The sequence below is a fragment of the Carassius gibelio genome, chromosome A24 (assembly GCF_023724105.1).
Source record: "Carassius gibelio isolate Cgi1373 ecotype wild population from Czech Republic chromosome A24, carGib1.2-hapl.c, whole genome shotgun sequence".
NCBI classification, from domain to species: domain Eukaryota; kingdom Metazoa; phylum Chordata; class Actinopteri; order Cypriniformes; family Cyprinidae; genus Carassius; species Carassius gibelio.
Genome location: NC_068394.1, coordinates 14,031,903 through 14,053,622, shown reverse-complemented (window position 1 = coordinate 14,053,622; position 21,720 = coordinate 14,031,903). Strand labels below are relative to the sequence as shown.

At 37.3% G+C, this 21,720-nt stretch overlaps 1 protein-coding gene across 1 annotated transcript in view; it reads left to right on the top strand.

Annotated features, from left to right (window-relative positions):
- Nucleotides 1–21,720, top strand: part of LOC127946141 (cadherin-7) — a 107,246-nt gene that overhangs the window by 45,453 nt on the left and 40,073 nt on the right. The window contains exons 6-8 of the mRNA XM_052542469.1: nt 13,482–13,669; nt 17,382–17,635; nt 21,581–21,717. Coding sequence (XP_052398429.1) covers nt 13,482–13,669; nt 17,382–17,635; nt 21,581–21,717 — 579 coding nt within the window. The remainder of the gene's footprint in view (nt 1–13,481; nt 13,670–17,381; nt 17,636–21,580; nt 21,718–21,720) is intronic.

The following is a 21,720-nucleotide window of genomic DNA, read 5'->3' as shown; positions in this document are numbered from 1 at the left end:
CATCAATGCATCTTACTCAATTATATTCCATTATCATTTATAACACAACTCTTTATATAAATTCTTTATCTGCATTTTCTAGCACTTATATATCATAGCTGAACACAGTACAAGGTTAGCAAGGGCTTTTAAATAATATAATTAATAAAAAGAAAACAGATAGAATAGAAAAATATTAGAAAGGTAGTGAGATTTTTTTTAAGAATAGAATTAGAATAGTGAGTGCTAAGGTTGGAGGATCAAATAAAGAGGTAAGGACTAGCTGTAGTTTGTTTTCTAAGTGTGCAGAACAACCACCCAATAAAGCATTACAATAATCTAATCTTGAGGTCATAAATGCATGGATTAACATTTCTTCATATGACATTGAGAGCATAGGCCGTAATTTAGATATATTTTTGAGATGGAAAAATGCAGTTTTACAAATGCTAGAAACGTGGCTTTCTAAGGAAAGATTGCTATCGAATAGCACACCTAGGTTCCTAACAGATGATAAAGAATTGACAGAGCCACCATCAAGTCTTAGACAGTGTTCCAGGTTATTACAAGCAGAGTTTTTAGGTCCTATAATTAACACATCTGTTTTTTTTTTTAGCGGTAAGAAATTACTCCTCATCCAGTTTTTTTTATATCGACTATGCATTCCATTAGTTTTTCAAATTGGTGTGTTTCACTGGGCCGCGAAGAAATATAGAGCTGAGTATCATCAGCATAACAGTGAAAGCTAACACCATGTTTCCTGATGATATCTCCCAAGGGTAACATATAAAGCGTGAAGAGTAGCGGCCCTAGTACTGAGCCTTGAGGTACTCCATACTGCACTTGTGATCGATATGATACATCTTCATTCACTGCTACGAAGTGATGGCGGTCATATAAGTACGATTGAAACCATGCTAATGCAATTCCATTAATGCCAATAAAGTGTTCAAGCCTATGAAAAAGAATGTTGTGTCAAACGCAGCACTAAGATCCAATAAAACTAATAGAGAGATACACCCACGATCAGAAGATAAGAGAAGATCATTTGTAACTATAGACCCCTTTTGCGGGGACGTCACAGGTACGTCACGGCGCCAGCTGGAGGCAAAACAAACGGAAAACTGGAGGCGGCTAATACAAACCAACACAGGGTCGGCTACTCAAGGAGCTTAAAATGTCGTCTTGTTGTGTTGTTGGTTGCCAAAATCGACGGAGAACATTTTATATACATTGTTGTGATTAATTGTGACCGGAATTTAAGAACATGGTAAGAAAGAATAAATACAGAAAGTTTATAATTAACTTGCAGTCTTCAGAATTTTTATTTCTAGAAAATATTTACATCTTAATAATAATTTTACTGTAATGTCACTGTTTATTTAATGTAAGGATTTATACGCCCTCAGTTTCTCTTTACTATACACGCTCGGTTTCTCTCTCAGGTAAGTGTAGATGTCAGGCCACTCAATTGGAGGTAATCCTGTCAGATCGTCCATCCAATGAGTGATTGTGTACGGGTCGACCAATCTGGTTCCGTCCGCTAAAGTTAACTTTTTCAAATAATTATCGCGGTCCCGGACAGTGAGTGACCTTAAATATTCAGATAAAGCAGATATATTCAGATTTAAATTTTCGTTGTTAAAAAAAACAAGCTAAGAAAACTCGCTAGCTACCATTTGTTCAAGTGTTGAGGGGAATCTTTCTGCCTCCAGCTAAGCCCCGCCCACACAAATACGTCACCTTGTTTACCAACTGTAAAAGGTTCTATAAGGAGAGCAGTCTGAGTATTATGATACGGTCTAAATCCTGACTGGAAATCCTCACATACAGTCTTGTTCAAAATAATTGCAGTACAATGTGACTAACCAGAATAATCAAGGTTTTTAGTATATTTTTTATTGCTACGTGGCAAACAAGTTACCAGTAGGTTCAGTAGATTGTCAGAAAACAAACAAGACCCAGCATTCATGATATGCACGCTCTTAAGGCTGTGCAATTGGGCAATTAGTTGAAAGGGGTGTGTTCAAAAAAATAGCAGTGTCTACCTTTGACTGTACAAACTCAAAACTATTTTGTACAAACATTTTTTTTTTCTGGGATTTAGCAATCCTGTGAATCACTAAACTAATATTTAGTTGTATGACCACAGTTTTTTAAAACTGCTTGACATCTGTGTGGCATGGAGTCAACCAACTTGTGGCACCTCTCAGCTGTTATTCCACTCCATGATTCTTTAACAACATTCCACAATTCATTCACATTTCTTGGTTTTGCTTCAGAAACAGCATTTTTGATATCACCCCACAAGTTCTCAATTGGATTAAGGTCTGGAGATTGGGCTGGCCACTCCATAACATTAATTTTGTTGGTTTGGAACCAAGACTTTGCCCGTTTACTAGTGTGTTTTGGGTCATTGTCTTGTTGAAACAACCATTTCAAGGGCATGTCCTCTTCAGCATAGGGCAACATGACCTCTTCAAGTATTTTAACATATGCAAACTGATCCATGATCCCTGGTATGCGATAAATAGGCCCAACACCATAGTAGGAGAAACATGCCCATATCATGATGCTTGCACCTCCATGCTTCACTGTGTACTGTGGCTTGAATTCAGAGTTTGGGGGTCGTCTCACAAACTGCCTGTGGCCCTTGGACCCAAAAAGAACAATTTTACTCTCATCAGTCCACAAAATGTTCCTCCATTTCTCTTTAGGCCAGTTGATGTGTTCTTTGGCAAATTGTAACCTCTTCTGCACATGCCTTTTTTTTAACAGAGGGACTTTGCGGGGGATTCTTGAAAATAGATTAGCTTCACACAGACGTCTTCTAACTGTCACAGTACTTACAGGTAACTCCAGACTGTCTTTGATCATCCTGGAGGTGATCATTGGCTGAGCCTTTGCCATTCTGGTTATTCTTCTATCCATTTTGATGGTTGTCTTCCGTTTTCTTCCACGTCTCTCTGGTTTTGCTCTCCATTTTAAGGCATTGGAGATCATTTTAGCTGAACAGCCTATCATTTTTTGCACCTCTTTATAGGTTTTCCCCTCTCTAATCAACTTTTTAATCAAAGTACGCTGTTCTTCTGAACAATGTCTTGAACGACCCATTTTCCTCAGCTTTCAAATGCATGTTCAACAAGTGTTGGCTTCATCCTTAAATAGGGGCCACCTGATTCACACCTGTTTCTTCACAAAATTGATGACCTCAGTGATTGAATGCCACACTGCTATTTTTTTGAACACACACCTTTCAACTAATTCAACTAATTGCCCAATTGCACAGCCTTAAGAGCGTGCATATCATGAATGCTGGGTCTCATTTGTTTTCTGAGAATCTACTGAACCTACTGGTAACTTGTTTGCCACGTAGCAATAAAAAAATATACTAAAAACCTTGATTATTCTGGTTAGTCACATTGTACTGCTATTATTTTGAACAATACTGTATTCTATTTTTCTCTAAGAAGGAATATAATTGTGAGGATACCACCTTTTCTAGTTTCTTGGACAGAAAAGGGAGATTCGAGATTGGTCTATAATTAACTAGTTCTTTGGGGTCAAGTTGTGGTTTTTTGATGAGAGGCTTAATAACAGCCAGTTTGAAGGTTTTGGGGACATATCTTAATGATAATGAGGAATTAATAATGGTCAGAAGAGGATCTATGACTTCTGGAAGCACCTCTTTTAGGAGCTTAGATGGTATAGGGCCCCGGGGGGGCTCGGACACTCTCCAGGGGGGGCACGAGTAGGCTACAGGATAGGAGGAAAAGAAACCTGAAAAAAAAAATTTGCAAAAAAAAATTATCACTAAACTACTGTCATAAAATTTATAGTTTTGTATATACATAACTCCTAAATAAAAATTAAAATGTGTTTGGACTGATTTAAAAAAAAAAAAGTTTTGAACAAATTTGATTGGTTTGTTGATAGTGAGCGCAAATGCAGGTAATGCGGTTTTATAAGCGAGTCATTGAGTCATTCATTTTAAACAATTCGTTCAAACGGCCGATTCATCCAGAATGAGACAGATGTTTGTGAATGGGTCATTGAATCTTTGACTCAAACGATTTGTTCAAAACACTGAATCATTCAAAACACGATTGAGAGTGTTTCTGTGAGATGCGCTATGTTGTGATCTTTGTATGGATTCATCGGATCTATTTTCGCTGCTAAAATAGACCAAAACAGTCAATATTTCGTCTAAAATGTAAGTGAATTAATATTATTAATATTACACATTTTCAATCGCGAGGTGATGGTAAATTAAGTGATGGTCAATTTTCAGCTCTCTTGGTCGTCAGGTCGTGTGATGTATGTTGCTGAACTGTATTCAAATGTTAGAAATATAAAAACACCACATTTTGAAATTTAACTGCAGTATGTCAATTTAGTTTACTTGTGTGTGCTGCACTCATAGACTTTAGAAAACGGCTCTCATTTGTTTGATTTCTCCTCGAGAAGCTGCGCAAGCCTCAAAAGTTTAAGGTCCTTGCACCCCGAGTCCGAAATTGTCGTATTCGTTTTTTCATATTCGTCATTTGGTGGCTCTCAATGGTCAAAAACACCCCTCAAAATATTTGCTACGGATGCGAAAAATGCAGAAAATCGAAACATCCGAATTAATTTTTATGACGGACGGAGGTTTCAGAGGCTGCAAACGTGAGGTCGTATATTGTTTTATATATATATATATATATATATATATATATATATGAACGAATAAACTAGTCAGAATATAGGCTACAGCTTTCCTTTAGTTTTTGGAAATGCTCACACACACGCAGCCACGCACACACAAACATGTTTAAATACATTTATGTTGTTAATAAATAAATAACAATAAATTGTTGTAACCGCAATATCTCCAAGTCTTGTTTCTCACTGTAAATATGTCATGATTTGCCAATGCAATGAGAGAACCGCCAGCCCCCCACACACACCTCAAGCACTGATTATAACACATCATCCTCCTGGCAACTTTTTTTTTTTTTTTTTTCGTCAAAAGCGACAAATCCAGCGACTTTTACTGATGTTTTTGGAGACTTTTGTGGTGTTTGGATACTCGAAAGTATGAATCACTCTGCAGTTAGACCTACTGTGCTCAACGAGCAGCGGGTGCTGCCGTGAGCCCCTCTCCCGTCCAAAAGCACTCACAGGCAGTCTCAGTTGCCTTGCGCTGCAGTCCCAGACTCCCAGCCTGCAGTCAGAGCAGAGAGCAGACACACACACCCCTCCACATCCTTGCTGCAAATGAATCACGCATGCGCATGGCCGCCGCTGTTCCCGCCCTGGCTTACAGAGCGGGGTGCAAGTTATGTTAATGTTCACTCACTCTCATTAAAAAATAAATAAATCACTGCATTTAAATTGACTCAAGACATAGCTCTCCATTCGCTCTAGTCTAGTCTCTTGCCAAGTTCGCTTGTGCCAGCTCTTGCTCTGTTATCAATCTTGAATTACATATAGGGTAATAACATACATGTTGTTGGTTTAGATGATTTAACAAGTTTATACAATTATTCCTCTCCTATAGTAGAGAAGGAGTGGAACTGTTCCTCATGGGGTCTATAGTGCACTGTCTGATGCGATACTGTAGCTGACGGCTGAATGGTTGCAATTTTATCTCTAATAGTATCGATTTTAGAAGTAAAGTAGTTCATAAAGTCATTACTGCTGTGATGTTGGGAAATGTCAACACTTTGAGGCTTTATTTTTCGTTAATTTAGCCACTGTATTGAATAAATACCTGGGGTTATGTTTGTTTTCTTCTAAAAGAGAAGAAAAGTAATCAGATCTTGCAGTCTTTAATTCTTTTCTGTAGGATAGGTTACTTTCCCGCCGAGCAATATGAAATACCTCTAGTTTTGTTTTCATCCAGCTGCGCTCCATTTTTCGGGCTACTCTCTTTAGGGTGCGAGTATGCTCATTATACCATGGTGTCAAACTGTTTTCCTTTACCTTCCTTAAGTGTAAAGGAGCAACTGTATTTAAAGTGCTAGAAAAGAGAGAGTCCATAGTTTCTGTTACATCATCAAGTTGTTCTGAGGTTTTGGATATGCTAAGGAATTTGGATACATCAAGAAGATAACTGATGATAAGTGATGGTTCTTCCATACTTGTAATAAAAAGTAGAATTTACAATTTTGGCTATATGAAGTTTGCACAAAACTAAATGATCTGAGATATCATCACTTGGCTGCATAATTTCAACACCATCAACATCAATTCCATGTGACAGTATTAAATCTAGAGTATGTTTTCGACAATGAGTAGGTCCTGAAACGTGTTGTCTAACCCCAATAGAGTTCAGAATGTCTATAAATGCTGATCCCAATGCATCTTTTTCATTATCAACATGGATATTAAAAAAATCACCAACTATTAAAACTTTATCTGTAGCCAGAATTAACTCGGATGTAAAATCACCAAACTCTTTAATAAAGTATGTATGGTGCCCTGGTGGCCTGTATGCAGTAGCCAGTACAAACATAACAGGGGATTTATCATTAACATTTGTTTCTCTGGATAATGTTACATGAAGCACCATTACTTCAAACAAGTTATACTTGAAGCCTGCCCTCTGAGAAATCCTAAAAGCTTCCGGTTTTGCTAACGTTCGGACATTCTAGCTTACTGCTCTGCGCTTTGCTTCTTATTTCTGTACTTTTCTCAGATTTTTCTAAGATTTCTACATCAGCAGATCAGCATAGTGCTCAAACAACAGATTTTTGGCACAAACGCTAAAACTAAAAACTCTTTGGGACTGGAGTAATATTACAAAAAGAAAACTTTGCCTCCCACTGCCAGCAGCTTACATTCCGTAGACGGGAAAACAACTGCCTACATCCAAACAGAAGAGAGAAAAAATGCCTCCTGTTGGATCTACTTGTTGCATGAACTGCTGCAAACTTCAACAATGGATTGTGAGTCTTGAAACAAATTTACTTGCTGGACTTCCAAAACAGACAGAAAACTCAGCAGACTGTCGTCATGGACCCTCTCAGCATACAGCCGGTGAGTCCTATGAATCTTCTGAATCTCAACAGTTTGTACCAAGTGTAGAGGAACAAGCCGAAACTGATCGCCACACTAACCGATGGCACAAACAGGGAGCGAGACCCAAAGGAACATGAGACATCTGATTGTCACGAGTTTCTCGTATTGCTGCCGTAGCTTCCTCTACCCCAGATTCGACTGACAAGGCTTGTGAATACTGGCATTCAACCACCTCCTATACATCTTGAGAACAGATTTGAAGCATTAATGAATGTGGGTAAGGAGTCCCCAAATGTGATTAAACACCTATTGGATCAGCCAGCAGCTAACATCGCTACAAACAGGCGCTCAAGGTCGAGCAGACAGTGGCATTAAGCTCAGAGCGCAGCCCAGCCAAGGACTCTGATAGTGGGTGACTCTGTTATCAGAAACATCAGTAGCAGGACTACAACAACATGCTGCCTTCCTCAAGCAACGGTCTCTGATGTGAACAAGGAACTTCAGAACATTCTGATGAAGCACAAGACTGCAAATCGAATCATGATCTATGTGGGGAAGAATGATATTCGGAAAGAGCTGTCAGAACTCCTTAATATGGACTTCAGTGAACTCTTTGAAACACTTTGAAGACTCAAAGTTCAGTCGTTCATCAATGGACCACTCCCAGCAAGTGGAACAAATATGTTTTCACGGTTGCTTGGGCTGAACAAATGGCTACAAAGATATTGTAATATAAAAGGAGTAAATTTCATTGACAACTACACTCATTGACTAACTTTCTGGGGCCATAGACAATTGTTTAAACCGGATGACCTCCACCCAAACAAACTTGGTGCTGGAGTGTTTAAGGACAATATCTACTTTTCCCTCCGTCATCCTTCAGCAGAGTGTGTATCCATTCAGCACACACACATACACTGGGTCCGAGTCATCATGTGGTTGACATATCCCACAAGGACACTGATAACACCATGCAGACAAAACAAGCACTGCTCATAGACTCTATCCTTGGTGTGATTCTGGAGACAGACCTTAATTTCAGTAGTCATGTCAAAGCAGTAACTAAATCAGCATACTATCATTTAAAAAAACATTGCAAGAATTAATGTTTTGTTTCAAGTCAAGACTTGGAGAAACTAGTTCATGCCTTCATCACCAGCACCAGAACATCTGAGCATATCACACCAGTCCTCAGGTCCTTACTCTGGCTTCCAGTTACATTTAGGATTGATTTTAAAGTACTTTTACTCCTATATAAGTCACTAAATGACCTAGGACCGAAATATATTTCAGATATGCTCACTGAATATAAACCTAACAGAGCACTCAGATCACTAGGATCGAGTCAGTTAGAAATTCCAAGGGTTCACACAAAACAAGGGGAGTCCGCCTTCAGTTACTATTCCGCCCGCAGTTGGAATCAGCTGCCAGAAGAGATTAGATGTGCTAAAACACTAGTCACATTTAAATCTAGACTGAAAAACTCATCTGTTTGGCTGTGCATTTATTGAATAAGCACTGTGCAATGTCCGAACTGATTACACTATTTTCACTTTTTTTTATTTTATTTTATTTTATGTGAAATCATTTTGTAACTGTTTTAAATTCATTTTAAATTGAATTTTTTTAAATAATTTTACAAGTTTTAAAATTGCTTGTTTTATTCTTATCCTCATTATTATTTTACTTTCTTTTATGTAAAGGACTTTGAATTACCATTTGTGTACGAAATGTCCTATATAATAAACTTGCCTTGCCTAAAAACATTGTTATAAATTGAAGCAACACCTCCCCCTTTGCCTTTTAGATGCGGCTCATGTTTATAACAGTAATCTTGGGGGGTGGAATCATTTAAAATAATGTAATCATCAGGTTTTAGCCAGGTTTCTGTCAAACAGAGCACACCTAGGTTATGATCAGTGATCATATTATCTACAAAAAGTGTTTTCGTAGAAAGGGATCTGATATTCAATAAGCCAAGCTTTATCATTTGTTTATCCATATTACATCTGTTTTTTATTTGTTGAACCTCAATTAAATTGTTAATCTTAACTTGGTTTGGACGTTTTTTTGTATTTTCTAGTTCGGGGAACAGACACAGTCTCTATAGTGTGATATCTAGGTAAAAGAGTCTCTATCTGCTGAGAATTAGCTGACCTATTTGACGTGAGGCAGCTAGCAGACGGTTGGTTTAATCAGTCTGTCTGCTTCCTGACCTGGGCCCCAGTTAGTCACGTATAAACACTAAGACTATTTGCCATATTTCTATAGAGAAGAGTGGTGCCACCCCAGGAGGGATGAAAACCATCTCTTTTAAACAGGTCAGGTCTGCCCCAAAAGCTCGTCCAATTGTCTATGAAACCTATGTTATTCTGTGGGCACCACTTAGACATCCAGCCATTGAGTGATGACAATCTGCTATGCATCTCGTCACCACGGTAAGCAGGGAGGGGACCAGAGCATATTACAGTGTCTGACATCGTGCTTGCAAGTTCACACAACTCTAAATGTTATTTTTAGTGATCTCCAACTGGTGAAGTTGAACATCATAAGCGCCGGCATGAATAACAATCTTACTGTATTTACGTTTAGCATTAGCCAGCAATTTTTAATTTGCCAAGACGCATCCAAAGCCCTATCTAGAGCCTTAACATTCTTACTGTCCTCAATTAAAGTTTGGATGCGTGTCTCTAATTCTGAAATCTTCTCTGTCAGCCTAACTATTTCCCTGCATTTATCACATGTGAATCCCTTATCTGCGACAGAGACAGATAAACTGTACATGGGACAGAGGTGCAAATAACAATAGCGGGAGAAGCCATTACTCACCGTGCTTTATGAAATATTCTTACTGCGGTTGTTTGATGAACTTGTGAAAAACTGGAGCGATGGAGAGGAGAAAAGAAAACAGCGATAGGTTCAAATGAAAATGCTAATGACAAGCTAACGAGTGCTAACGCTTTGCAGGTGTACTGCACTCACGGATATAAAATAAAAGTGAACGATCAAAATTAATCTGATAAGATTGATCGATAATATCAGAAATATGGTGTGAATTAAGTTATATTTTATCACTTTAAAAAACAGAGAGTGATAGTAAGATAAATATTCTAGAGAAAAAAAATAAAAACAGCTACTCGGAGCTACGATTAGCTACAGAAGGCCAACAGGAAGTAGAGAAAACACTGTCCAACAGTGTTAGTATAAATACTAACATACATTACTAAGGCAGCTTTAATCGTCTTGTTGGTAACTTCACGGCTTAACTGACTACATAATTATGACATAGCATGCTCTTAGTTTCTTTTGTGCTTTGATATGAAATTATACAGATTACAGTGTGTGCCGCTGCATTTGTATGTGCGATTAAACAGCACGTGCTACATGCACAGTATACCAGCTGACAAGACAGGAAAATTCATTTTTACTGACATTTCACCTGACGACATCTAATCTGACTGCAGTTCACTGTTGTTCTACCTTTTCTGCACTCATTTGAGTAGGGTCTGGAACTGAGGCGAAAAGTCTCCCATTTGATGTGGTCGTAAAGACTTTCTGCATTTTAATAAACACAATTCTCTTTAAGAAAAAGGACACAGAAGCAGCAATTGTGAATGGGTGGCTATCCCTTACTTTGCCCTTGTTAATTGTTAAATAATTTTAAACAAAATTTTAATTTTGACATCACTAATGCAAATATACTGCAAAATATAATGCAATATTAAATAATAGATTGCCATTTATGGAAAACTAGTGCTTATATTTTTTATATACTGCATTATAATCATGGACCTTGTATATATTGATAAAAATAGATATAATCACCCTGCAGAGAGTTGTGTGCTTAGCTGAATGCATCCCAGGGTTTACTCTCCCGTCTCTGCAGGACATCTACCTCAAACGCTGCAGAAGTAAAGCTGTTAAAATCATTAAGGACTCTAACCACCCCGGTAACTGCCATCTGCACTGAAGAAAAAACTATATTTTGCAAGTTTTTGCAGACATAAATTAAGTTAAATCTACTTAACTAAGTTAGGTAAATTTAGCAAAGGAATTTTGTAAATTTAACATGGCCAGTTAGAATTTTGAGTAATATATATCTAGTATTTTTGTTAAATATGCAATCCTCAAGTACTGTACATTACCCTCAGTTACAGTTTATATAATTTACTCAAACAAGATAGCACTGGCAAACAACCATGCTGTTATGGTGTGGTTCACTTGCAAACATGTAAGCAAGTAGACAGCTGGTTATCGTTTGAAGATAATATTTCCACTCAATATAATTATTACCCAAATGAACACAGACACCTCGATACATTGTGTACACCATACACAATGACAGTAACAATCAATAGTTTGAGTATAAATGGGTAATTCTGAGTCGAAAATTAAATCCAGATGTAACAAAACAGTAAGTTGCTAAACCTAACGCCAAAATCAACCATAAAAGTGTAAATACAACTCGAAAACCTTTTTAATTATTCACGCCCCAGTGCATAATGGGAAAAACAGGATCATAATCTTTATATTTACTTAAAGAATCTTTTTAAACATAATTAACATTTCCAAGTAAAATACGCTTATTTCAAACTTTAATTTCTAAAACCTTAAAATTGATTAGTAATATATATTTAATTTATTATTTAAATTCTTGCCTGAACTTAATTATTTAATGTAGAAATTACATTTGTTTTTATATATCATTTAATTCTTCAAAAAATAATTTTTATCAGTGTGGTAAGCTCTTCCATAGCCTGATGGAAAAAACAGAGACAGGCCATCAGGCTCCTAAACTCAAACCTAGCCTCTTTACATCTACATGACTTCCCTTAATTATCAGTAAGATACTTAATATACGGATATTGTCACATGCACACAGCAATTTCTGTAATTTTTATTTTTTTCCTTATTTACCTCTATTGCTGCTACGTAAATACCCTGTACAACCTGTTTGCACATTCCTTCCTTATACATTCCTGTTCATCTTAATATTTATTAACTCTACAGTATTAAGTAGGTAGTAAAATGCGCCGGACAGCAGTCTTAAAGGGGGGGTGAAATGCTATGCATACTGAGTTTTTTACACTGTTAAAGAGTTGGATTCCCATGCTAAACATGGACAAAGTTTCAAAAATTAAGTTGTACGTTTGAAGTAGTATTTCTGTTCCAAAAATACTCCTTCCGGTTTGTTACAAGTTTGGGAAAGTTTTTTTCGAGTATGGCTCTGTGTGACGTTAGATGGAGCGGAATTTCCTTATATGGGTCCTGACGCACTTCTGCCGGAAGAGCGCGCTCCCGTATAGCACAGCACTGAGAGCACAACAGACTTCACTGATCAGAGCGAGAGCGTCGACAAATGTCACAAAAGAAGTGTGTTTTTGGTTGCCAGGGCAAGACAACCCTGCACAGATTACCAAAAAAAAAAAAACAGCATTTAGGGACCAGTGGATGGAGTTTGTTTTTACAGAGCATCAACGGAGTTGTGCAAGTGTTTGTTCCCTGCATTTCGAAGATGCTTGTTTTACAAACATGGCCCAGTTTGACGATGGATTTGCATATCGTTTATTTCTTAAGGATGATGCAATCCCAACGAAAAAGGGCCACGATCGTGTGTTGGAACCGCAGGCAGTGAGTAAAACTGCTTCAAATATCTCTGCTGCCTTGTTAGTGCGTCCGCCTCCCATGCCGCTGCTCTCGTTCAGTTTCAGCCTCGGGATCTGATTCTGGATCATAAATATACGCTGAATCTGACTGTTAGCCATGGTTTGTTTTTGTTGGTTTTTTCCTCACGGTGTCACAGCTTCCAAACGCTCTCAACGCAAAAGCCTACTCGCGCTTGTGATTATTTAGCTCCGCCCACACGTCACGCCTCCAGTCGGTCGTGTTTTTCCAGGAAAAATCAGTACAGACTATCTTTCTCTTATGAATATAATAAAACTAAAGACTTTTTGGAGTTATGAAGGATGCAGTACTACTCTATAGGTACTCAAGATTAACAGGATATTGAGTGAAAACGAGCATTTCACCCCCTCTTTAAGTACTACTGTCCGGCACATTTTATTTTATAAGCATTTTTATTTTACTTTTTCCATAGCATATTTATATCTAATTTGTTATATATAAGTTGTGTTTCAGCCTCCTTTTTGTTTTGGGTCAGGCCCACAAAAACAGACCAACATTTCACCCTAAATTCAAACAGAAATTAGAAATTGTAGTTTGAATAAAAAAATAAAAAAATAAAAATAAAAAAAATTAATAATAATAAAAGAAGACATTATGACTTTGTTCCTCAATTCTTTTTACTGAAAAAAAAGTTCTCAATTGTCATGGGAAAATGTCAAATCCAAAAAATTGAATGGTCCTAAAATCATTTGCTACATTTTCATTAAGCAAAGTTACTTTTTGTAATTATTTCCTGTTTATGACAGGTTTAGTTTACAGAGTTTGATTTTAGTGTGTTAATGTCAATCTAAAATGAAGTATTTCCGTGTCTCTAGAATCATATCAGTACTCAGTGCTGGAATCTCTGCCTGTAGCATCAGTGGTGGCCAAACTGAAAGCCGTGGATGCTGATATCGACTCCAATGCAGAGATGGACTACCATATAATAGATGGAGATGCACCCGGTGTGTTCAACATCACCACAGATGAAGACACACAAGAGGGAGTCATCTTTCTACAGAGGGTGAGATCATAGCACACTTCATAATGAACAAGAAGCCATTAAGAGTGTATAGTGAATTAGTTTGTTATTCATTGTTAACTCTTTCCTTGCCAAACACAAATAAATTCCAGGTTTTCTTGTTCCTGCTGTAATACGTTCGGAGCCACTACTACACATCTCCTGAATGAGTCTAGAATGTTCAGCATATAAATGAAAACTGCCTAATGTTACCAAGTGAAATGTCGATCCAGGAAGTGGCAAAGGACTTTGAAGCTTTGGGGGTTTTTATGGAAGAGATTTATTCCATATTTGCTTTGATCATCCTATTGAATATGATCCAGATGTAGTATAAAAACATGATTTTCTTTTTTTTCTATTTTGATGTATTGCATGTTCAGATATTCATAAAACAAAATATTCTGGATGCATGAGATTTTTGGAAAATCATCAAAAAGGCTGGTGGTGTCTGGCAATTTAGTTTTATTGTTTTCTGTACAGGGGTTCAGGGTTCCTCAGTCATGGAAAAAAATAACTACAACTAACTACCAATAACTATCCTGTGTAGAGTTTAGTTCCAATCCTGATCAAAGACAACTAAACCAATCAAGGTGTTCAGGAAGACTAGGGGTGTGTCCCAATTAAAAAGGACATTTGAAGCACATTTGAAGGCCGATTGCATCACTGTGGCGTGAATAAGGTTGTCCCAATTCAAAAGCTCCATCAGATGAGCCCTTTTGTTTCTTGTGAAATTAAAAGTACAACAGATACTTTGTGGCCTCGCGTGCCCTAGAATTCATTGCCTGCCAGTGATGGCAGGATTTATTTGACATAAATTGTTGGATTACACTCTTAAATGTGATTATTGTTTTCTATGTATTTGAATAATGTATTTGCGTTGGTCTGTTTTGATATTGTGGGGGGTTGTCACAAAAAAAAATCAGTTACGAAAGTGACGTGACATTCAGCCAAGTATGGTGACCCAAACTCAGAATTCGTGCACCCATCCAAACTGAACACACAGAGCAGTGAACACACACACACACACACACACACACAGTGAACACACACCAGGAGCAGTGGGCAACCATTTATACTGCTGCGCCCGGGAAGCAGTCTGGGGTTCGATGCCTTGCTCAAGGGCACATAAGTCTTGTAATTGCCAGCCCGAAATTCAAACCCTCAACCCTAGGGTTAGGAGTAAAACTCTCTAACCACTAGGCCACGACTTCCCCCATGTATGGGAAACACTGGGTTGCATCCCACAGTACAACAACCTGAGCCCAATTCCAGGTTTACTCATCACCTTAACTTTAACTGCATTTGTAGTTGGCACCATATTACTAGCCACTAGCCAGATCGATAAACAAAGACCAGAAGTTAACTTCAGGCCAGGTGAGTGCATCGGATGAAAACGTCTATATAACTGTTAAAACAGTCCAGTACAAATGTTAATGCCCCTTGTCAACAGAACAAGAACAGCTATCCAAAGGCCAGACCATCCCATTAACAATGCTCTTCCCGAACTTCACAGCCTTTGGAGGATGCAGCCTTTGAATTGGCACACAACTTTCGGTTTTTTAATCCTGTTAACACTTCTCCCTTAAAAGCGTACTAGCGAGTGTGTAGCCACATGACTCTGCCCCATCCAGTCAGTGGCATAAAAGCAAAGCAGTGTGAGCGGAGAGCCTTGTGTCTTCACTGAACTTTGTCAATTGTATTTGTTTTATGGTTTGGACATTCAAGCGATTAAATGCACTGATGTGTATTATAAAAAAAGTAGTTGTCAGCGCTGTCCTGTGATTTATCACTAAAGTAGCTTAGAATCTCAAAACTTATTTTAGCATGTTTGTGTTCAGCGCACATGAAGCACAAGCGCGTGCACAGAGAGCAGCGGTCGGCGGTTGTGCTGCGGGTTCCCGGTTTGTGTCTGTTCTCAGTCTGTTCGGTGTATTTTAACTAGAGCTGTTCCGATTCAGATACTAGTATCGGAAATATCTCCGATACCACAACAAATTCTGGCATCGGCGAGTACATGAACCCATATACCGATCCTATACCATTTTCTTAAACAAGACCTAGTTATGACCGCTAGCTTTGCTTAACCGCTGCACGGTTCTTCTTCGCTGCTCAGAATGCATTGCAAACACAGGAAGTTGTGCTGTGTTGCCACAAACAACCTGTTTAGAGCAGCGAAGAAGAAATGAAGACGCGTTAGCAGCACTGATCTATATATGACTGGCCAACAGACAGTGAAGCCTCTTCTATATTATAGATCAGTGGTTAGCAGTATGTCTCTGTAGTACCGGTGGTTACCGACTCCCGAGTTGAGCACCGCAGCTGCGTTCAGTCGCTTCCGTGTTAGTCAAAGCGCAGGGCTCCAGACTGTAGCCGAATATATACTAGTGTCTGTGAATATTAAACTGCAAAATACTACTTAAATATTACTCCTGCAAATTCTACATCTGTTTTGTAGTCTCTGCCATGCGTCACTATATGAGGACACGAACGCATAAACCGTCACTTCATGATTTTACCGTTTCATTTGAGAAAACGTCATATCATAAACACAGACACTCAAAGATCTTCATGGCAGCCCATTAAAATAAATGTTTGGTTTAACATGAGTAAATTGACCATATATTAAGCTACTATAGTAGCCTACAGTAGATTTAGCTATGTCTCTATGTTGTAATAATAATATGTCTCTATTAATAATAATAATTATGCCTAGACGGTTGCTAACTTTTTTGTTGCAGTTTTTTTTATACAGTTATATTGTAAAACTAAAATACCTTTTTTAGTTTGCGGTGTTCGATTTTTGGCTGCATTTGAAGTACTTTTTCGCTTAAGAAAATAATTAATACTGTCAAATTCATGTCAGATAATAAAAATACTGTAATGAATAACAATAGTTCACCATGTATTTGTTCATGTCATTATTAAGGGATCAGTTTGAAGCACACCACAAAATTATTCTAGCAATTTACACAGGGCTATTAGTATATACAGCTGTATATACAGATACACACCCAGGTATCGGATCAGTACTCGGTATCGGCCGATACTCTGAGCCCAGGTATCGGAATCGGGAAGAGAAAAAGGGTATCGGAATATCTCTAATCTTAACTGTAGAAAAGGTTGTTCTGAGTCGAAACTACGATATAGAAAACTAACGTTACATCAGTATATAATCATAAACGCAGCCGTTTTTGTCTTACGTGAACATAAACAGAGGAGAAAGAAAACACACATGTGCAGTATTTTTGTTTAAAGAGACAACAGCCTACTATTTTGTGCTACTGGACCAAAGTATTATATATCCTTTAACAGCTTAAGAACTCACTCTACATACTGTGATATTTTAGTTTGACAAATATATTTTTATATTATTTTATATATATATATATATATATATATATATATATATATATATATATATATATATATATATATATATATATATATATTTATTTATATGTGCGGTTATCATCTTTTTTTTAACACCCATTTAATTCATTTAAATTGTGTAGCCTATGTTGATTGGGTTTTGGATTTGATTGGGATTGGGATTGGGATTTTTTTTTTTTTTTTTTTTTTTTTGTGAATAGAGTCACGGATTAAGACTGCTGTTAGTTGTTTTTCTTCTTTTAGCCTGTGTTTTTCTATTCTGCCTCAAATATAAATCTCTCTCTCTCTCTCTCTCTCTCTCTCTCTCTCTCTCTCTCTCCTGCAGCCTTTGGACTATGAAACCAAAAGCAGTTTTTCTCTGAAGATTGAAGCTACTAATCGGAATATTGACCCTCAGTTTCTGACTTTTGGCCCCTTCAGTGATACAGCAGCTGTAAATGTTATTGTAGAGGATGTGAATGAGCCGCCAGTATTTTCCCCCCTGATCAGAAAGATGATGGTTTCTGAGGCAGCGAGGGTCGGCACAGTCGTTGGTACGGTTTCAGCCTCTGATCCAGACTCATCCAGCAGTGCAATCAGGTATATGCTTAACTGATTCGTGTTCAATCTAATATCCTATTAGACTGTGTGTTTGTGACTCATATAGTTTTTTCATCTTACTCTCCTCTTAATCATATACATAACAGTTCAAAATTCTGATTGGATGCTAAAACACAATCAACTGTATTCATTCTGTTCTTAATCCACATAAAAACATCATTGAGACCCCAAACTCTGGTTTAACAGTTTAGAGGACTGAAGTGAGGATGCTCTAGAATACTTGTTTTTGGTCAAAGAATTGGGACTTGACCATGCCAAATGCTTGGTATTTTGCATTTGTTACATGACAAATGCCATCAAATGCTGGACAGTCTTTTATGAAAGTTAATCCATAGAGTAATCAAAGGCCGGCAAAGCTCTAAACATGCATATATAAAGATAATCAATTATGCTAGCAAGACTTACCAAAGAATGCACGAGAAGAGCTTTTCAAGCATACCAAGCTTTTCTATCGTAATCGCAGGTTTATTATTCGGATATTTCGTGTATACAGAGGTGTTTCAGATATGAACCAGGAACTGTTCACGAATCATGTGACACGATCTGACGCTGTCGTGTTTTGGGACTGTCAGATTGACAAGCCAAAGATCCAATCAGAGTCTGTCTGGGTCACAGCTCGAGTACACAGAAGCAAACACACAGAGACGGCACTGGGAGAGGCGATTTATCATCAGATCGCATAAATCCGTGGAAAAGGAATAGGAATGATGATTCTGTCTGAAGAGATATGAGGTAAACATCAGTAAATATATCCACATATCTCCGCGGATATGCATCTTTGGTCTATAAATCCTTATTGACGCTGTTCAGTGAGTCTTTGTGAACACAAATAAACCGCTGCTGACGTGACTGAATATGAGTGAGTGGTGAATTTCTATTCAAAATGGGGCATAATACGGATTTATTATTTTGCACTCCTGATATAAATTACTAAATAACTGTCACTGCAACAATATTTTATCAAAATATTGGTCAAATATCGAAGCTAGAGTCTTTAAACTTTCAATTGATGCACAGTTTGTCCAGATCAAGTAAGAGAGTGATGTTTAACGTGCTGTGAAAGTGAAACAAACATAAACTGGGGCCGTCGGCGATGTTTGCACGTAAAGGGGTTAATTTATTTCAGTAATTCCACTCAAATTGTGAAACTTGTGTATTAAATTCTATGCACACAGACTAAAGTAGCTTAAGTCTTTGGTTCTTTTAATTGTAATGATTTTGGCTGTTCACCAAAGGGAACTGAATCGTTTTAAACGGTTCTTGACTCGTGAACAAGTCAGTCTATTGTTTGTTATCTGGCTCGGCTCGGTGTTCATTTTCAGTTCTCTCTTCACAGCAGTTCAGTCAGTGTACTGTTTGAGTCAATGAATTACTCCGGGATATTGGTTTGTTTGAACTCAGAGGGAGTGTCAGCCACATTAAAAAAGTTAACAGCCATTTGTGGATTAATGCGTATTGGAGATGCAAACCGTTTAAAATGATTCAGTTTGATTTGGTGAACTGGTTCAAAAAGATCCGGTTACATCGAATGATTCGTTCGCGAACTGGATATCACAAACTGCTTTTTTTAAAACTCTCTCTCACAACAGACACGGAAGAGAAGACAATGCTGAATAAAGTCATAGTTTTTGCAATTTTTTGACCAAAATGTATTTTGGATGCTTCAAAAAATTCTAACTGACCCTCTGATGTCACATGGACTACTTTGATGATGTTTTTCTTACCTTTCTTGACATGGACAGTATTTCCATTCACACAGCTTCAGTGGAGGGACTGAGAGCTTTCGGACTAAATCTTACTTAATTCAAAATAAAATATTAATGAACCCATGTCTGACAATCCCGGGTTTCTATGGTCACGCAGGTTTGTTTACACATTAAACTCGTGGCCACGAGAAAAACATGTCGTTCCCTCAACATAAGAAGTCGTGGCCATGAGAAATGGATGTTGTTCCCTCAACATAGCATCTCGAGGCCACGCCATAAGGATGTTGTTACCTCCACATTAACATCTCGTGGCCACGACATATTATCACGTTTCCACGAGTTATTATGTCGTGGCCACAACAAAACTTAGTAAAATGAACAAGTCATTTTACGGGCACCGTACAGTTTACTTTATTTTGCTATCCTCTCTTACATAAATGAACTATAGAGTCCAGCAAACACTAGTAAAAACAAATATCTCTGAATAATTTTTGGTTTGACTGTATATCCATTGGTTATTTTCACACTTAATTATACCCATTAAAATATATTTTTCAAGTTTTTTCTACTTTTTGTTAATTTTTTTGCTCCATGGTTCATCATCTGTAATTTAATAGCATTAGAGATGCTCCATTGCAGCGACTTAATACTGTAATGACAAACTTTGCTGTAATAATGCAGGGAACCACTCTTGTAATTATTTTCACAAATAGAAGTCTTTTTTTTTTAATCTGAAACGTGCTGCAATTTATTTTCCACAGCCACTTATATAATGCAGAAACACTCAAGCAAGCAAAACATGCACAATGCATGCATGAGGGACAGTGTTAACGTACTGCCTAGCGTATTACACACAGGCTAATCGATTCACTTTTGCCAGAAAGTCATCTATGCCTAAGGTAAAAAAATAAATTATTTAGAGTGAATGTCCCTATAAATTGTCTCTGTCTTTTTTTTTTTTCTTTTTTTTTTGCTTGTGCTAAGTGAGTGAACATCAAAGATCACACAACAGAAGTGCGCACATGCTCTCTCTCTCGCTCTCTTCCTCCCTATCATTAAGTAAGTTTTACTTACTTATTTCACATACCCGACCGAACTAACTTTCTAGTGATGAACTGTATATTCACTCGACAAGCTCGTCCATCTCCGCCCCTGCGCACTCAATCTACTCACCGTGCCTTATCTGCTTGCGCATGTCAGTTACGTTAATAGTGAATGTTTAACATCAGATTCATTGCACACTGTAAAAAGTTATTTTTTTAACTTGTAAATAAAGATAGAGTCAGGTAAGTGAATTTTACAAACAAATACTATTTTGTCTTTTTAATTCAAAATATCACATTCTTAAGTAATAATAATTCAATAAGCTACTTGAGGTTTCATTTTTATTTATTTGACTTAAATACATAAGTAAATTCAAATGGAACTGCCTAGATAGAAATTAAAGTTAAAACTCATAAGTATATTTTACTTGGAACCGTTTCTTTAAGTAAATATCAAAGTTATAATCCCATATTTCCCATCATGCAATGAGGCATGAATAATAAAAAATGTACACTGTTTTATTGTTTTTTTTGTTGTTGTTGTTAGATGTTAAGTTTAGTTGTTATTTGTTGTTTGTTTTAGTAACATACTGTTTTGTAGCACATGGAGTTTATTTGGTTGCACTTTATTTTACAGTACGTGTACTAACATGTACTTATAGTTTACTTACAGTGTATTTATCTAAGAAAGTTCTGGTAATACAAGGTAACTACATGGGTTAGGGTTAGGTTTAGGGGTAGGTTCAGGGTTAGTACCTAGTTATTACATAGTTATTGTAATTACTATAATAAGTACATAGTATGTACATGGGGAACAGGACTGTAAAATAAAGTGCTACCGTTTATTTTGTTACCGGTGTTTCTTTGTCTGAATATGGCACTTATCACATAATGTGTGGTATCGGCGTTTGGTATTGGGCATATATATATATATATAAATAATTTATTTATTTATTTATTTATAATTCATATTTTATTTCTTTTTCTCTGCTGTACCAAACAGTTACTTGAAAACTGGGGTACATACTGATCCACTTGTGAACCTTTATACAGTGCAACTTTATTAATATTATTTTTAAAGCTAGAGTCAATAATGATAAGAAAAAAGGTAAAACTAATAAAGGCAGGTTAATTTTCCCTGTTATTACTGAAGGACTCCTCACTGGTGTGTCCAGGTACTCCATAGACCGAAACACAGATATGGAACGCTTCTTCAATGTGGATGCACTGACTGGTGTCATCAGCACAGCCAAAGCCCTCGACAGAGAATTCAATTCATTCCACAATATCACCATATTGGCCACCGAGAACCGTG